At 52.7% G+C, this 17,496-nt stretch overlaps 7 protein-coding genes across 7 annotated transcripts; 3 read left to right on the top strand and 4 right to left on the bottom strand.

Moving 5' to 3' along the window:
- Window positions 1-119: 119 nt before the first annotated feature.
- Window positions 120-1,034, bottom strand: VTN31DRAFT_4476 (uncharacterized protein; the record flags this gene model as incomplete). The annotated part of the gene is made up of 4 exons (XM_069404868.1): window positions 120-199; window positions 250-378; window positions 433-691; window positions 771-1,034. 4 exons carry the CDS (start codon window positions 1,032-1,034, stop codon window positions 120-122), a joined length of 732 nt encoding a protein of 243 aa, XP_069261799.1.
- A 647-nt stretch (window positions 1,035-1,681) lies between these two features.
- On the bottom strand, window positions 1,682-4,144 carry VTN31DRAFT_4475 (uncharacterized protein; the record flags this gene model as incomplete). Its single annotated transcript, XM_069404867.1, has 1 exon — window positions 1,682-4,144. One exon carries the CDS (start codon window positions 4,142-4,144, stop codon window positions 1,682-1,684), a length of 2,463 nt encoding a protein of 820 aa, XP_069261798.1.
- Window positions 4,145-5,287: 1,143 nt separating this feature from the next.
- Window positions 5,288-6,999, bottom strand: VTN31DRAFT_4474 (uncharacterized protein; the record flags this gene model as incomplete). Its single annotated transcript, XM_069404866.1, has 5 exons — window positions 5,288-5,629; window positions 5,682-6,066; window positions 6,120-6,206; window positions 6,262-6,660; window positions 6,722-6,999. 5 exons carry the CDS (start codon window positions 6,997-6,999, stop codon window positions 5,288-5,290), a joined length of 1,491 nt encoding a protein of 496 aa, XP_069261797.1.
- Window positions 7,000-8,632: 1,633 nt separating this feature from the next.
- VTN31DRAFT_4473 (uncharacterized protein) lies at window positions 8,633-10,041 on the top strand (the record flags this gene model as incomplete). Its single annotated transcript, XM_069404865.1, has 3 exons — window positions 8,633-8,866; window positions 8,935-9,678; window positions 9,733-10,041. The coding sequence occupies 3 exons, from the start codon at window positions 8,633-8,635 to the stop codon at window positions 10,039-10,041; spliced, it is 1,287 nt and encodes a 428-aa protein (XP_069261796.1).
- A 1,042-nt stretch (window positions 10,042-11,083) lies between these two features.
- Window positions 11,084-12,575, bottom strand: VTN31DRAFT_4472 (uncharacterized protein; the record flags this gene model as incomplete). The annotated part of the gene is made up of 3 exons (XM_069404864.1): window positions 11,084-11,365; window positions 11,431-12,354; window positions 12,429-12,575. 3 exons carry the CDS (start codon window positions 12,573-12,575, stop codon window positions 11,084-11,086), a joined length of 1,353 nt encoding a protein of 450 aa, XP_069261795.1.
- A 940-nt stretch (window positions 12,576-13,515) lies between these two features.
- On the top strand, window positions 13,516-14,364 carry VTN31DRAFT_4471 (uncharacterized protein; the record flags this gene model as incomplete). The annotated part of the gene is made up of 3 exons (XM_069404863.1): window positions 13,516-13,824; window positions 13,898-14,105; window positions 14,156-14,364. The coding sequence occupies 3 exons, from the start codon at window positions 13,516-13,518 to the stop codon at window positions 14,362-14,364; spliced, it is 726 nt and encodes a 241-aa protein (XP_069261794.1).
- A 469-nt stretch (window positions 14,365-14,833) lies between these two features.
- On the top strand, window positions 14,834-17,389 carry VTN31DRAFT_4470 (uncharacterized protein; the record flags this gene model as incomplete). The annotated part of the gene is made up of 4 exons (XM_069404862.1): window positions 14,834-14,851; window positions 14,908-15,057; window positions 15,112-16,780; window positions 16,833-17,389. 4 exons carry the CDS (start codon window positions 14,834-14,836, stop codon window positions 17,387-17,389), a joined length of 2,394 nt encoding a protein of 797 aa, XP_069261793.1.
- Window positions 17,390-17,496: the final 107 nt, after the last annotated feature.

Here is a 17,496-nt window from a genome sequence, read left to right as displayed (position 1 = left end):
GAGGGAATGGTGAGGACAGGGGTAACGGGGACGGTGATGGACGGAAGTACGGCAAAGGTCGGGGAGGGAAACTGGTGAAAGCAAGGGGGGGCAAGACCGCGCGGCGCTCGATCAACCCTTTAAGAGGAGGCCGCCTGAGCAAAAAGCTTCTCGTTCTCCTGTTGCGCCTTGATGAACGCATCCTTGAAGGCATTGGCGTCTACTCCGATTAGCCCACGTCTCAATCCCAACTCGGAGGAACCAACTTACTCTCGGCGTTTGCGAATCGGATCGCCAACGTCTGCGCCTCGGGCTCGCCATCGCTGACATCGGCCGCCGCATTCCACACCCAGCTTCGGTCGCTGCCGACATTGGGGGACAGCTTCATATCCGGCACAACTAAACAACCACATCAGCAGGCCGCTGAATACCTCCCGGACCCGCGAAACTTACTGTAGTGGTTCGCGCAGACCTTGAGGGTCTTGTCTCTCCGCATGACCAGGCGAGTCTTGTGATTCTCCTTATGCTTCAGCAATCGCACATCACCAGTGCCCCGCTCCTTCCACTCGCGCGTCCCGCGATCGAACCGGAACAGCTTCGCGCGCATCTTAAACACCTGCTCCTCTTGCTCCTCGTTCGTCTTCGTCTCGACCTTCTCGGTCAGGTGGATGACGGGCTCAAAGTGGACGTCCGGAGACTCGGGGGCTTCGTCCTGAAACCACAAAAAGCACCAGTCAGCACCCGCGCCAGATCTTGAACGCAACCATCTGCCGGCAATCTCAATCACTCACTTCTTCTTCGCCCTTCTTCGCCTTGGACGATCCGGACGGCTCGTCCACATCCTCTTCGGGCTCCTCCTTCTTCTCCTTCTTGGGACCCCCGCCAAACATCGAGAAAACGCTGTCTGTTGTCTTGGGACCGGTCGACTCGGACGCCCCCTCCGTCTTCTTCTCGCTGGTCTCCTCAGCCTTCTCGGTCTTCGACTCGGTGGCGGACTGCGCGGTGTCCGTCCCGGTGGAAGTGGGGTCCGGCTTCGTCTCAGGCACGTCAGGCATGGTAACTAGATGGCGATATAGAATCGAATTCTAGTTTTGTAGTTTGAAGTCGAAAAAGATATTGACTTTGAACAATCCTTTGGGGGGTCTTCTTTTTCTTGTCAAAAAAAAGACTGGATGATTATCGAGAAAAAGGAGGATGAAGGAGGGAGAGCGGGGTCTGGAAAAGGCAATCTTGTTTTGCTTTTTCCCACCGAAAATTTCATTCCTACCCGATTCCGTAATGCAAATACACGGAGATCAACATTTGCAAAGATGCTGCAATGCGAAAACTCGATTCAAAAGTGCTCCATACGCCCCGTGATTTTCAAGAGTACACATCAGTTCACAAGTTCACACTTCAACCTTATCGCTCGCAACATGGTAGAGACCAGAAAGACTACAGAGGCTCCAGAGCAAAATAATCATAATACAACCTACGCTGTTTATCAAACCTCCATTGCAAAGAATACTATGTGTCCATTGCCTCCAGAATAACCCCCAGAATAACTCTCAAAGCAAGAGAATGGAGAAATAGCTAAGTTCTGTCTTCTGTCCCGATCCTTTCCCTTCCTTGACTCCATTCCCGGAACAAAAACTCTCAACAAAACATACATTCCAACAAAGTATAAAGGAAACGCCGCATGTGTCAGAGACATCGATGATGATCATGCCCTCTGGGTCAATGCCCTTGCCGCTCTCTGCGCTCGGGCCAGGGTCTCTGACTTTCGCAAGTTCTGCCAGAAGTCCGTGACAAAGTCCTTATCAATTTGACGAGAGGCGACCAGATCCCACAGATTGCGGATAGCCTTCTCCGTGTCCCGTTGGATCGTTCGACTGTGCACCTGCATCTTGGCCAATGTCGGAGCGATCGCCGCAAATTGCCCCGCCATGGCCCGCGACATGATGTCCGTGACTTGCCGGGACTTGATGATCAGGTCTCTGCTCATCTTTTGCAGGCGGACCCGATCATATCCGTACCGTTCGGCTTCTTGACAGACGACCTGTGACTTTTGCACAACATCCTCCATCCAGACTTGCACATCGGTGGATAAGCGGTTGTACATGAGAGACAGCTCTGTCTGCGCATGAGTCAAGTCCTGCCTGACTTGCGAAGATACCATTTTCGCTGCCCGTTTCCAGTTCTCTATCTTGAGCCAGGGCGTGCCGAGGTCGAATCCCACCATCTGCTCCCGGACGGGCTGGGTCTTGGTCGTTACCTTCACATTGATCAGCCCATGGGCGTCTTCTCGGTTGAGCCGCAGGGTATAGACGCCGTCAAATATCTTGGACAACTCGTGGGGTAGAACGGTGTCCCCTCGAGTGACCGTGACATGAAACTTGGGCGGCCGCCGCGCCGCCGGCTCTTTGATGATAATGTGGCAATCCCCAATGACCTGGAATTGGAACTCGCCCGGCTTGGACTGCTGTTCCAAGAGTAGAGAGGACATGCCCGCCAGCTCATCAATTGACGAATACTGTCGACCCAGTTCCACCTTCGGCACGGCTGTCGAGACGGCCTTTGTTGCCGACAGGAGAGTGACAGTAGTTGTAGTGGCGGCTGGCACAGTAGCGATATCCCCGTTACTGGATCCTGCAAATCGTTGAAAGGACGCTGCCAGCAATGACCGGACACCAGAATACCCAAGGGACACGGCGGTAGCGAAAAGGATTGACAACATCACCATTCGGAAGACTGGCGAGTACTCATGTGCACGCGCCAGAAACGCCTCCAAGAGATTCTTGGTCGGATACTGGGCAGTGCCGAAAGGCTTGAGGACTTGCTTGCGACCGGCCACGTTCGGCGTCGGCTTTGGACGAAACTCACATAGAGAAGCCAGATGTCGGTTTAGCTGAGCCGGCGCAATGCTTTCAAAGGTCTTGATGTCAATCGGGTATCGCCGTAACACAGTCGTGTCGCCCGTTTCCGGATCCCGAGACTCGAGGCACACATGAAGAACGTGCCCGTCCAGAGGGAAGCTGCTGGGAGCTTCCTTCATCCATAGCGGCTCCTCAGAGATGAACATGATGGGAACTTCGTGAGTAGCCATGAAGGTATGAGCCAATTGCCTTGTCCTCTGGGCTTCGACCGTGTCATTCTCCGAGACGAAAAAGATGGCCAGGTCCGGGAAGAACCACTCCATATCTGACTGGACCACATGCGCGGAACCATTCCAGATAGAGGAGCAAGGTGGGCGGTTCTTGAACTTGAGGGTTACCGCGCTGGGGGCGTTCGCTCCGACATCTACGCTGGCATCGACGCACTCGTCGACAACTAATTGTACATGAATCGGAAGCAACTCCGCAAAGTTCGGGGTGGCACCTGCACCAAACGACGTCGGCACCACATGATAGCGGGAGGAGTCCGTTGAGCTGGTGCCACTGCGTGTCGAGCTCGAAACCAGGACATCCCCGATCTTGTCCAGCACCATATTCCTAAACTCGGAATTCCCGGCATAGAGCACCCGGAAAGGCTTGTTCAGCTCCAGACCGTCTCTGGTCATAGTCTGGTGCACAGAAATGACCTGATAGCACCCGTTGGGATCAGTATCGCCGTCATCAAGGATGCGAATTGTATGCTTGAGCTCAATCTGATCCACCTCGGGCCACTGGTCCGGCTCCGGGAACTCAATCGACTCCGACGGCGGTTGTTTTATGGTCATGTTACTACCCTGATTTGCGGCCAGATCGTCCCGGATGAAGAGAGGTAAGAGGGACTCCTGTGAGGCGGACATGCTCCTGCGGCCATCGTCCGCTGCTTCCTCATCGTCGGCATCCTCAGGCTCGTCTCCATATGCACTGCTCTCCCTTTCATCCAAGCTAGCCACATCATCCGGGCCACTCGGATCCATGAGCGACAGCATGTCGGTCTGCTCGGATGGGGCACCGTCTTCCGAGTGCATGTCGGACAGACTCAGTGTCGCCCAGCTCTCAGTCAGAGAGCCGGCGGAAGGCCCTCCTTGCCCCTCTGGTTGCATATTGCCGGTCGACGACATGGTAGCCAGTCGTGACTGAGAAAGCCACTCCTCCACGGATCGACTCAGCGGCGGGAAGGTGGGATACCGCAGACGGGGAGGCAGGCTGGGATCCGGCTCTGCGGGACGCTTTTCTGGCTCGGAAATATCAGCCATGGTGTCCGCGAGGACCACAGAGCTCTCATGAGAGATGTGAGCGGGATCAGGCAGCAGACGGGATAATCACGGCGGGGTCTTGGGTGCTTGGTTGAGTGAAGCTACACGCGGGGGGGTAGGCGGCAGGAAGGGAGCAAGTTAAGCCACTCTGCAGTCAGGATGTTGGGGAAGGGTTTGATTGAGGTTCTCTGGCCATCGACGAGACTATTCAAAGAAAGCGCTCACTATACATTCAGCTGTTGGAAAGGAGAAAATGGTATATGCTTTCCTGCCTAACCGGATGAACTTATCTATGAGAGGGGCGGGATCGGGATGACGATTGATTTTGGCGCGGCTGATTCGAGTCAACCGACAGGATTAGGAAAGAAATCTATGAAAGTTGGACGAGTTGAAGAAACTCTCCCCGGTTGAAAAGTAGGCAGAGAATGAGAGCCAAGTTCACCCTCAGACCATCGTAAAGTGATGTTCGGATGGAGTGAGGCAGCCTGAACGGAATGACATGCGCGGGGCACATGACATGGCGATGATCGTCATTGGGCTGACTAAGGATGAGGTTATGACAGTTGATGATTCATCATTAAGACCTAGATTCTAGGCTGCCATTACCTAGGCTTTCCATTATTATTACCGGTCGGCTACTGGACGGAGTATCGGCATAGCATCTCCTGATCAGCAAAGCTCAAGAGTATTCCCTCCCGTAAGCCTACCTATGTACATTAATCTACCGTAAATGGGCGTGCAGTAAAGAATAACACGGAAGAATAAAACAACATTGCCCAAAAGCCAATCGTCGCGACAGCCTGAATCAACACACATCGACAATGCAGACACACAATGTACTCGCACGCATGAAACAGGAGGCAGGGATGATAATAATAATAATACCGCATGGACTTTGAGAGTGCGAGCATCAGTGCGGTGATATCGATCGAAATCCAACCTTCACCCGGAACGCCCTTCCAGACAGGGATAGACAGGAAACGAGCACCCCAATTCCCCATGGACGACCACAGACAAAAAGGGAAACGAGGGACAAGCACGTCTGAGGCATGACCTGTAGCGTCGAACAGAGCCATTCCATGGACGTCTGGACGACCCCGGCGGCTCCCGGCAGAAGGGGTCAGACGGGCTCAACTCGGCCATCTATGGTGAAGCCCATCCACCGGCCACCTCAACCCACTCGGCAAGACAGCTGCCCTGCTTGCCTTCGACATCCACAATGTCCGTGTCACATCGGCATCGGCAGCCAACCCCGTTCTCCTTCACTGGATCGTATTCTGCCCAGTAGTCATCATCTTCCTTCCGCTTCTTCTCATCCTCGATGGTCGGGTCCAGGTAGGGCTCACGAGTTAGTTGTCGAGCGGGAGCATTGGCTGGGCAGTGCATGATGGTCGTGTGCCTGTAACCAAAGTCACGGAAGTAGTGAATGTCCTTAGGTGACAGCAAAGCACCGGCCGCCAGGGAATGGATTGGCGCATCACCCCACTATTCACTGTCAGCAGAATTCTCGCAGGGTCGTTCGCCAATGTACACGTACCCGCTCCATCCAGAAGCCTCCGCTACGGTCCATCATGTTGAAGAAGTCTTCATACTCCTTGCTCCGGAAAAAATCCAGCCGCGCGATTTCAAAATTGCTCCAGAAATGGCACATGTTGTACTTCTCGCCCTCCATGGCCTCCGGATCGACCTCCGGGATTTCAACATCCTCGTCCACCGGGAGTGGATCCTTCTTTTTCTCATCCTCATCTTTACTTTCGTCCCTCTCGAGGAACATTTCCCACAAGCCCTTGGAGGTCAAATTGTTCTGGCGCATGTAAGCGGACGCGTACCGGAACATATTCGGAACGGTCTCGCGCAATTCCTTGACCGCAATCGTGAAACCATAAGTCTTGTTGTGCTTGGCCATCTCAATAAAGGGGTCGCTATAGACGATCAGTTTCCTGCAGGCGACACGACTTTGGCCAGGAAAACGTACTAGGTAATGTCACAAAAGTACTTGATATCAGGCTCCAGACGCCAGTACCACTCGTACTTCTGGAGCAAGGGATGCTTGTAGAAGAACCTATGTTCAGGTTAGACCACGGAAATATCTCAATCAGCGCTCCACCCATGCGTACCCAGAATAGAATCGGCACATGTGATGATAGCTCTCCAAGCCTCCGTACATGATGGCGGCATCTCCCTGCTTCCGAATGCCCTCCCGAGCAACCTCTTCATCTATCCAGTCTGGAAAGCCCCACATGGTCTCGTCAATCTTGCCAAACTCGACGGGAGCGCTGGTGTGGTTTCGAACTGTTTCCTTGAAATTGTCATCGAAGTCACCGTCATTGAGAAACACATAAGGATAATGCCACCAGCGGTTGAAATGCCGCTCAATGGATCGGAGGGAGTCGACCACTCCATCGAGTTCTTTGTTTCGAGCCAAGACGACAAAGGCGGCGTTGGCCCGCGGGCCGGAGGTGTCGATGGGGCGGCACCCGACATTGAAGACCTTGTCATACTTCTCGCTGATTTTCCTGCGACAGGATCAGTACAAACCATTATTGCGTGCGGGTGACGAGGAAGAAGCCGACATACCGGATGGATGGAGGTGAACCCGATGGGATGAGGAGCCCACCGGATGAGGAGGAATGACGGACGATGATGAGTACGATTAAAATGATTACAAGACATGGAAATAATAGCACAAATCCGAGAGGTATTGAAATCGAGGAATTGCCCTTTAACCTGATGCGTCGTCGGAAAAAGGCAAACCGGCGCCCCAACACGCCCTTTTCTCGGGTGGCAGTGTCATCCACCGACGGCAAGGCCGGAGCCTTGGGTAGGCGTTTGGTAATGCGTTGAATCAAGTTCATCGCAGCGGCGATCGCCCTCTTCCAGGGGGGTCAGGGCGGCGCAGGCCGGCGCTGATTCCCGCAACGAGAGAATGTTGAAGGGTCGGTCGAAAAGGTATACCCCGGTAGTCGAGTAAGGACCCCGAATAATGGCAAACCTCCCTCGTCTAATGATGCGTAGCGTCAATAGCGGTCCGTCACGAGAAGATCGAACGTGATCCGAGACGATGTAACGAACGGCTGGAGGACGATGAGCCTCCGGTCCCCGGTTGCCCCTGTGTCAGGTTGTTGGTCGACGGACGGTGATGAGCAAGAACACCCGCAGGCAAGGCAAACGACACGAAGCCGGCTACGGCTCAGACATCCGAGCCCCGTATGGAATCGAAGAAATGGAAATGGGGCGCACCAGTCGATTTTTTCGATCTGTCGGGGACGATGTTTTTGTTAATCGCAGAGACTTCATTGCATGGCCTTTTCAGGTGGCCAGATTACTAGCTGCCAGTTCGGCACTTGGCCAGCCCTTACGCAGTGAAACCGCGCTAGTACAGCATCGGACCAATCATATGGTGCATTGCTGACAATAGGAGCTGATTGGCCAATTGGATGGCAACCAATCATACAAGCCGTTACTAGTGTGGTTCGTCATTGTCCAGGCCTGGCCAGCCCGTAATAAGTAACCTGTTTACTCCAGTTGACACTTGACAGTGAAATCGTACGAAGCCTGCAGAAATACCCTTTGTGATTTCGAAACTACTAATTTCCATTACTTTGCAGTTCGTCGCCTGGTCGATTCCCTGAACTCCAAATGACGGACAATAGCTGTTCAAGTCATTGACCCTCATTCTTCTCTGCAGTCAAGCTGGATATTTCGAGCCTCTGCCGACCACGCATCCGGAGCTTAGATAGCATTCCAGGCCGAATTCGACGCTTGGCATCGGATCTGAGCTGTTGCACTGGAGAGCGAATATCCGGATGCACTTCCATGAGGACTCGACATCAGATAGAACATCCTGAAGATGCCATTTTTATTCTTCTGTGCGGAGTACCTAAAGAGGTACAGTATCCTGTGCATAGTACCTCTTGCTAGTCCAAGTGAATCAATCGCAGCTGTCAGGCTGCTTGGCACTTGGCACGGTCCTCTGGACAAGAATAGCAGCTTGAACCATGGAACGAACAGATAGATACGCCAGGAAGAAACAAGGTACATCGAAATGCTCAATGCCAGACACCTTCACGATGTACCTTTGGTTACAATACACGGTACTGCAAAGACGTGGCTGTGTCTTCCTTTTCTGGCAATCACCAGCCACTGCCAGTGGCAAAGGACCTCCATCACCAGCACTCGATGAGGCCGATCGATGCTTACCAAAGTGAAACTCTATCAAGGAGTTCGACCGTCTTAGCTGGAGCCGAAGCCAAGGCAAACCCACTTGTAGATCTCCCTCCGCCCAGACATGCCGCAACGCTTGGGCTGTCACTCTCCGGACCCTGAAATTAATGCAGAATAAATAGCCCCCCCGTGGACTAAACGCGCTGGAGGATTCATGGCTGTTTCTCCCTCCTTTGGATTTCCTCGGTGAACTCTCAGTAACCTCGGTTCAATTCATTCGCGTGTCGTCTAGAGCATGGATTTGTTCTGCGAATCGGCACGACCATGTCGCAAAGCTCCCAGAACCCGTCATCCGCGCCTCCCCACGATCAGTCCGTGAAGAAGCCAGGGGCGCCGTCCGGTACGAGCGCGGCCGGTCCGTTGCGGACGTCGTCAACCCCTCTCCGCACTGGGCATCTCACCCTGGATACTTTCTCGCCGGTTAATGAGCATGGGAGTTTCGAGTTCGATCGGGTCCTGAAACAGGGCAAGGTGTTGTGTCGGATGAAAAGCAAGCATGTGAGTGGTTGGTCTCGACAGCGCGGTCGCGCGGCATGCGAGCTGACCGAGAGCGATTCCTAATCTAGGCGTTCAAAGCATCCTGGAAGCCGGTCTTCCTTGTTCTCCGGCCAAACCTTCTGTCCGTGTACAAAGACGAAGACGAGGCTCGCCTGCGCATATCAATCACGCTCTCCGACGTCACCGCAGTCGCACCGGTCCACTCGCCCCGCTCACATCGACAACACGTGTTTGGCATCTTCACACCGTCTAAAAACTACCGGTTCCAGGCGGCATCCGAGCAAGAAGCGGAGGATTGGCTCGAGAAGATTCGCAATGAAGCGCGGATTGATGAGGAGGAAGAGGCGATCCTCGCCGAAACGCAGCCCCGAACCGGGGAACATCGGGAAGGGGTCATGAGCGAGGGGGAGGATCACGTCGCCGCCGTGACGGCGAGTGAGCTCTCGGACATTGGCGAGGCGGACCGCGACACAAGGCGCTCGCCGAGCGCCTTGGGCGTGTCGCGCTCGTTGTCTGTCGGCCGAAATCTTCCCGCAATGCAGGAATACTCGGGGAACGAAGTCACCGAGTTCTCTGACCTGTCGGATACTCCTGCCACGCGACAGCAGCGGGCCTCAAGGACCAATGTTCCAAAGCGCTCCCAGAGCGCCCGGGAACATAACCCTTCATATCTCGGACCGCTGAGCGATCCGGACAAGGTCATCTGCCATGGATACTTACAATGTCTGCGTAGCAAGCACGGAGTTCGACAGTGGAAGAAGGTGTGGGTGGTACTACGACCTGTCAGTCTAGCCTTGTACAAGGACGACCGGGTACGTCCCTCCCCATCACATCCCTTGATATATCCGAGCTAATTCATTTCCCAGGAATACTCCGCCATCAAGATCGTACCCATGTCCCAGGTCATCAACGCCGCCGAAATCGACCCCATCTCTCGATCCAAGAACTTCTGCCTCCAGGTCATCACAGAAGACCGACCAATCTATCGCTTCAGCGCGCCGGACGAGGAAAGTCTCGCGCGCTGGCTCGGCGCTCTCAAGAGTATCATCGTCGCGAGGAAGAAGGCGCTCGAGATGGAGAAGGCACAACAACAACAGCAACAGCAGCGATACTCACAACCGCCTAGGACTGTACTCACACCGGCGACGCCGGAGTTCTTTCAGCCGTTGCACTGAAACTGATACATCGGGTTCACTACATTCTTTTTACACGATTTGTCACCGTTCGTTTGTAGATTTTCCGTTGGGTCGGTCCGAATTGCTTTTGTCGCACACTAAATGCTGACTGCCACCGGTAGCACGGCAAGGGCCGTCTCGATAAATGGTACAAACTCGCCAAAGAGAAAGGATATCGTGCCCGTGCGGCATTCAAATTGATTCAGCTGAACAAGAAATATGGGTTCCTGGAAAAGAGCAAAGTTCTCATCGATCTGTGCGCAGCGCCGGGTGTAGGTCTTTGCTTGATTCCTAAATGCTGAAGTCAATCCGCTCACTCTTTCCAGTCGTGGTGTCAGGTAGCCTCGGAATGCATGCCGTCCGGGAGCCTCATCATCGGCGTTGACTTGGCCCCAATCAGACCAATTCCCCGAGTGATCACAATACAGAACGATATTACGACGGACAAGTGCCGAACGGCAATCAAAGCCCATGTGAAGCATCTGAAGGCCGATACAGTTCTTCATGACGGTGCCCCAAACGTCGGTACGGCATGGATTCAGGATGCATTCTCTCAGGCGGAACTGGTATTGCAGTCGCTGAAGCTGGCGACTGATTTCCTCAAGGAAGGCGGGACTTTTGTAACCAAAATTTTCCGTTCTAGGGATTACAACTCCTTGCTGTGGGTATTCAAGCAATTGTTCAATTCTGTCGAAGCCACGAAGCCACCGTCGTCTCGAAATGTGTCAGCTGAAATTTTCGTGGTCGGTAGGTCCGACTGTCTGTTTCCTTTTTCAGTCCTTTTCATGATATATATACCCTGGACAGCGTCTTTGGTTCGATCTCTTCATTTTTTTCTGGATCTCGATCTTTCAATGCCTTCGTTGATCTTTTCCTACTGTAAGATACTAAGGATACGGTACGCTAATCGTTCTTCATGACCGATATTGGATGATATCTTCATACATGTCAGTCATAATATACCTACCCATATCCTAAATCGCATCATCTATTGCTCATGACATAATGCCTGAAAATGCTTTCATCAGAACATGAAATCCAATCATTCATTATCAGAACGATTTCCCGCAACGCTCGCCGGCGGCGTTTTGGTCTCCACAATCTCATCCGCTTTACTTTCGTGGTTCACGATCAGGAACGAGACGAATACCAACGCCGCCCCGACCCAGTACAGGGCGCTCGCGTACTGGCCGTGCAGTATGATCTGACCGACGAGGGACAGCGGGATGGTCAGGCTGAGGCCAACGGTGACTACGAGAGGTGTGGTCAGAAGCATCGTGTATGCCCAGCATATGTCTGAAATGAGGGACGTGGTGGAGTTGATCTGTTGGACAGCATCAGTCGAGTTGTGCACTAACATGCAAAAAGTGAACAAAGGGAAGGGCATACCAGAATAATCGTCCAGATTCGTCCCGTCGGCGGCAAAGTAAACGTCTCAAGGCCCATGAGATGCATGATGATAAATCCCGGCCAGAGCAGAAACACATTGAAGAACCCCACGAGGCCGAAAAACAGCTGCATGTTGACGCGCGACTCGTCGCCGACTTGCTTCTTCATCACGATCGTGTATACGCCGTACATGATCGCGCTAAATGCTGCCATGGCGTCGCCGAGCGCAATCTCCGCGGGCGTCTTGTGCGGGAAGGAGCCGAGTGTCCCGCCTACGTTCTTCTCAGATTGCGCTGTTGTTGGTGTGGGCGTCTCATTGCCGCTGGAAGAGACATCCACGCGCGAGATCAGGATGACGCCGACGAATGACGCGACCACGCCGATGACTTTGCGGACGGTCAGCCTCTCGACGCCGATGAACGCACCAAAGATCAAGGTCCACACCCCGCTGGTCGAGGTCAGGATGGTGGTGCTTCCGACGGTGGTGTACTGCAAGCATGCCAACGCAAAGTAGTTCGCCAGGAACCACAGCATACAAAACTGCACGCTCAGCCGCGCGGTGTCGTAGAACCCCAGCTTGGTAGTAGACGGGGTTCCAGCCGCCGCCGCCGTATTACTGGCTTGCTGATGATCCGGGTCATAGTATCCATCGAGTAACCGCTGTCGTTGCGTCGCCTGCTCCTCGCCATCACTCCCACCAATCTCTGCAGAGGACACGCCCCGTCCATATGTGTCTTCTTTCCGGCCATGTGTATCCATATAAACAACGAACGACCGCCATGACGTGACTTGTGACAACCTCCCTCGTCTCCATAGCCGAAATGCCCGACGTGCAATCACGAGAATCAGAAACACGACAAAGAACGAGGTATTCACGTAAGTCACGAAAAAGGGTTTCGAGAAGCTATTATCCGCTAAAATGGTCTATGTCCACTCCCCCAAATACATGATCAGTCGCGATTCTAACAGAGCCATTCAGAGCGAAAGATGGGCCCTACACTCGCCAGAAAGTTCGATGCGGTCCACATAAACACCACGCATAGCAGCAGGATAATGCCCAATGTGTGCCGAGCGAAGCCATGGGGTGTCCTGGTCGGGCCATGCGAGGCTCTTGCGTCGCTCGATGCCGCACCTCTCGTTTCCATGGTTGATGCTGTGTCAATCACCAACTATGATCATGATTGTCGCGCAATTCGATCCGTCCAAGGACCCCTAGGTATAAATCAAACAGTTGGAGCGAAAGTTGACACGCTCAGCGGCCACCGATCGCGGAATCGACACCGTTTCAAGAGGACAGGGACAAGATACTGGAAGCGTCCAGTCCATTTTCCTGAGGAGCGCACAAGGTGCCATCGGGGATGATTAATGTGTGGCCGATGATGTGATTGACCGGGATTTCCGTACTATTTATTAGCGTGATCCATACGATACGGTGACCTTCCGTACCTAGCCTCCGCGCTTCGGCTCTACCAAGTCCCGCGGAGGCTAGGGAACAGCGGAGTGAATAATTGTCATCCTAAATCGGAATTAGTAGTGAATAGTAATCCCCGTGTTTGATCTGAGTACCTGATGGATAAAGTATGACAGTTGTAAAGTTCGCTTCGAGGTTTGATGTGGTAGATGGTAACATTCCAAAGGGAGTCCTATGTATTAGGTAGGTAGTGATCGAATAACCCGGTCACCCTTCACATAGTGCCTCTCCGTTCCAACGCCAAATAGTGCCACTGATCGGCTTCAAGAACAAAAGTACTCCAATTCAAATACAATGCTCTCCATTGTCCATTCTTAAATATCGTACAGTACCATGCGACAACAGTCCGGACGGTCGGGATTGGTGAAGCCTTCTCGATTGTAACACCAAACAGTAGGACAACTCTGTACGAGTCCCAAGCAGAAGTATATATATCAGATGATCCTACCATCTCAACATGATTAGAGTTCAGGGTCAACATACACCCACTGATAGACACCATGCCTCTACCAACAGAATCCGTTGCTGCTGCTTCTCGCAGCATACTACGCTCGTCTCTGCTTCATGTCCCAAGTCACCGCAATCTAACTGCCTTCTCCACTGTAACTGTCGTCATGATCCTCTCCTTCATCCTCCCTAAGGCCTACCGCGACTACCGGATTTTCAAATCCTACGGACCGGGCGGCGTACCCTACAATGTCTTCGGATGGCTGATTGTGCGCTGTATTTTCTGCTCCTTCGGGCGCGAGGTGTTTAGCACGAGCGAATATGACTGGCGCATCGCGGCAGGTGAAAGTCAAAGTTTCCTGACCCTGACAGAGGAGCAGTTGCATGCGAGAAAGGCAGATGGACGGCCGGTGGTCGGACCGCATCCAGTTCCGCAGCGGCAGCTGACTCAGATCCCAGACGAGACTGTGAAGCAGGTACAACACTCCGAACAGTAGACTCGGTCCGGATCAGAAAAAGGTTGGCTATATATGGTTGACTTGATTTTAGAAAATCCGCGAGGAATTTGCCGCCTTTGCAAGCCGCAACAAGCACCTGGTTCAGACAAAGCTCTCAAAGCTTGAGAAACATACCGATGCCCTCTTCGTTGCGGATTCCTTGCCATGGTCTCGCCTTGCCAAGCAGATGAACGGCGAGATCGCGCATATCCACGGCCAGAAAGACCACTCTGTACATGCAATTTTGCCCCCAGCGGACTGTATGTTCGATGCTCTTTTCTCGTATTGCAGCTTGTTGACCCATGGCCAGGCAAGATACTCATCGACTCAGGTTGGGCGCAGCGTCACCCCTTCTCTGGCACACGTGCACGCACGTATCTCTCCCTGGGCACGGAGAATGACATACCCTCGGAGTTCATTCTGCTGTATGCGCCGCGGAATGAGGTCGAGGTGGGAATAATAATGCAGATCATCGCGGCGAGTGTTAGGTATATGACGGATAGGGTTGATTTGTTGTAGCTCCGATGGTTGAGCCAATCGTGTTTCTTGGATACTATCCATGTCCTTTTCATCCCATCTTTCAGTCTGCTCCAATGTTTCGATGGACCAGTTGGCCGAATGATATGTCCAGTAGGTACGTAGTATGTACTTAGTACTTGCTCTCGACAGTCCAGATGAATAGGTAGAGTATTTGAGAAACTCGTCACTTGCGCGGACCGGTTCGATTTGTCACTGTGACGATATAACTGTGCAAATGATAGCGATGCAAATCGATCCAAGGAAAACAGGAGTTTTGGAAGTTGTCAGCTCTCAGGCGTTCTTGAGAACACCTTCGCTGCCTGAGGCAACAACTGATAAGCAGCGACAATTATCACGTGACTTAGTTGATAAGCATCCATTTTTTCCTGTTGATCGCCCCAGGATTCCATTCACCTCGGCCATTCAGACATCAATTTCGAGCGCAGCAGGGTCTGCGTTCTAATTCAAAATGGCGATTCAAAAGAAGGTTGGGTCGGTCCGAATTGCTTTTGTCGCACACTAAATGCTGACTGCCACCGGTAGCACGGCAAGGGCCGTCTCGATAAATGGTACAAACTCGCCAAAGAGAAAGGATATCGTGCCCGTGCGGCATTCAAATTGATTCAGCTGAACAAGAAATATGGGTTCCTGGAAAAGAGCAAAGTTCTCATCGATCTGTGCGCAGCGCCGGGTGTAGGTCTTTGCTTGATTCCTAAATGCTGAAGTCAATCCGCTCACTCTTTCCAGTCGTGGTGTCAGGTAGCCTCGGAATGCATGCCGTCCGGGAGCCTCATCATCGGCGTTGACTTGGCCCCAATCAGACCAATTCCCCGAGTGATCACAATACAGAACGATATTACGACGGACAAGTGCCGAACGGCAATCAAAGCCCATGTGAAGCATCTGAAGGCCGATACAGTTCTTCATGACGGTGCCCCAAACGTCGGTACGGCATGGATTCAGGATGCATTCTCTCAGGCGGAACTGGTATTGCAGTCGCTGAAGCTGGCGACTGATTTCCTCAAGGAAGGCGGGACTTTTGTAACCAAAATTTTCCGTTCTAGGGATTACAACTCCTTGCTGTGGGTATTCAAGCAATTGTTCAATTCTGTCGAAGCCACGAAGCCACCGTCGTCTCGAAATGTGTCAGCTGAAATTTTCGTGGTGTGCCGAGGATACAAGGCTCCTCAGCGGTTGGACCCGAGATTCCTGGATTCTCGACACGTCTTTGCCGAACTCAGCAATCCTACTCCCAATAATGAGGCAAAAGTCTTCAATCCGGACAAAAAGAAGCGGAAGCGAGAAGGCTACGAAGAGGGCGACTACACGCAGCACAAGGAGATCTCCGTCATAGAGTTCATCAACACCATGGACCCCATCGCGATCCTGGGAACATACCATAAGCTCACTTTTGAGCAGCCTCCTGGCGGAGATCTTGCGCTGGCCACGCTGGACAGAATGGAGGAAACAACGCCTGAGATTCGCATGTGTTGCGAGGATCTGCGAGTGCTCGGGAAAAAAGAGTTTCGGGCCCTTTTGCGGTGGCGTTTAAAGGTCCGCGAGAAATTCGGACTTCCGGTCAATAAGAAGAAGCCGAACAAAGAAGAACAGGAGGAGGTTACCGAGGTAGCTCCCCTGGACGATGAGTTGGCCATTCAAGAGGAGCTTCAGCGACTCCGTGAGAAAGAAGATAAACAAAAGAAGAAAGAGCGCCGAAAAGCGAACGAACAAAAGCGCAAAGAAATCATGCGTATGCAGATGCACATGATTACTCCGACCGAAATTGGCAAGGAACAAGCTGGTCCTATAGGAGAGGATGCCATGTTCTCCCTCAAGCAAGTCACCCGACACAATGCTGCAGACAAGATCGCTGCCGGAAAGACGGTAAATATCGAAGAGAGCGAGTCGGAGACAGAGTCCTCTGACAGCGAGTCCTCGCTCTCTGACGATGACGAGGAAGATCGGCTGGAACGGGAGCTTGACTCGTGGTACGAACAGTATCAGGAGCGAAAAGAGAGTCGGGATGCAAAATTGCGAGCGAAAAAGGTGCGCAAGGAGTACGAAGAGTCGGATGGTTTCTCGGATTCGGACAAGAATAAATCATCGGATGATGAGGACGAATCCGACACCGAGACCCCGGCTGTTGGAGCTAGTTTGCCCAAGTCGGATCATTTGTCCAACAAGGCAGCGGTGTTCTTTGATCAAGATGTCTTCCAGGGCATCGAAGACGTTGACGGACTAGAAGATGAGGACAGTGCCATCGAGATGGGGGAGCCCACGGGAACCAAGTCTACAAAATCCAAGAACACGGACAAGCTCACGAAAGCCTCTGCATCTGAAGAGCCGCAACCGAAATGGGACTCTGACGAAGAGGAAGAGCGACCAAAGGATCCCCTCACCAAGGATGGGCGTTTAGGTGAGTGTCGATAAAGTGCTGCCCCATGTCCAGCAGGCTGACGAGAATGCAGATATCGACATCATCACCGCCGAAGCAATGGCTTTGGCCCAATCTCTTGCAAAGAAAGAAACAAGCAAGAGCGACTTGGTGGATGATAGTTTCAACAAATACACATTCCGCGACACGGAAGGTCTCCCGGAGTGGTTTTTAGATGACGAGAACAAGCACAGCCGACCGATCCGACCGATTACCAAAAAGGCAGCGGCAGCCATCAAAGAGAAGATGCGAGCCATCAACGCCCGGCCCATCAAGAAGGTTCTTGAGGCGAAGGCACGGAAGAAGATGAAGGCGGCCAAGAAATTGGAGAAGCTACGCAAGAAGTCTGCTCTGTTGTTGGAGGAAGAAGGCATCAGCGAGCTGGACAAGGCGAAGGAGATCCAGAAGCTAATGAGCAAGGCTGCCCGGAAGAAGCCCAGACAGAAAGTCAAAGTGGTTGTGGCCAAGGGCGCCAATAAGGGTATCGCTGGACGGCCTCGGGGTGTCAAGGGCAGGTACAGGATTGTGGATGCAAGGCTGAAAAAGGACCTCCGGGCACAGAAGCGACTTGCAAAGAAGAAGAAGCGGTAGAATCGTTCGGGCAGATAATAGAGTGTTCTGATATGTCGGTACTCCGTAGATCATGGTGAAGTTGATGCCTAATACATAAGGCAGACATTGATACGCGGCGATCATAA

Source organism: Thermomyces dupontii (assembly GCF_041956625.1).
Source record: "Thermomyces dupontii strain NRRL 2155 unplaced genomic scaffold VTN31scaffold_3, whole genome shotgun sequence".
NCBI classification, from domain to species: Eukaryota; Fungi; Ascomycota; class Eurotiomycetes; order Eurotiales; family Trichocomaceae; genus Thermomyces; species Thermomyces dupontii.
This window is presented reverse-complemented; position numbering and strand designations above follow the sequence as displayed.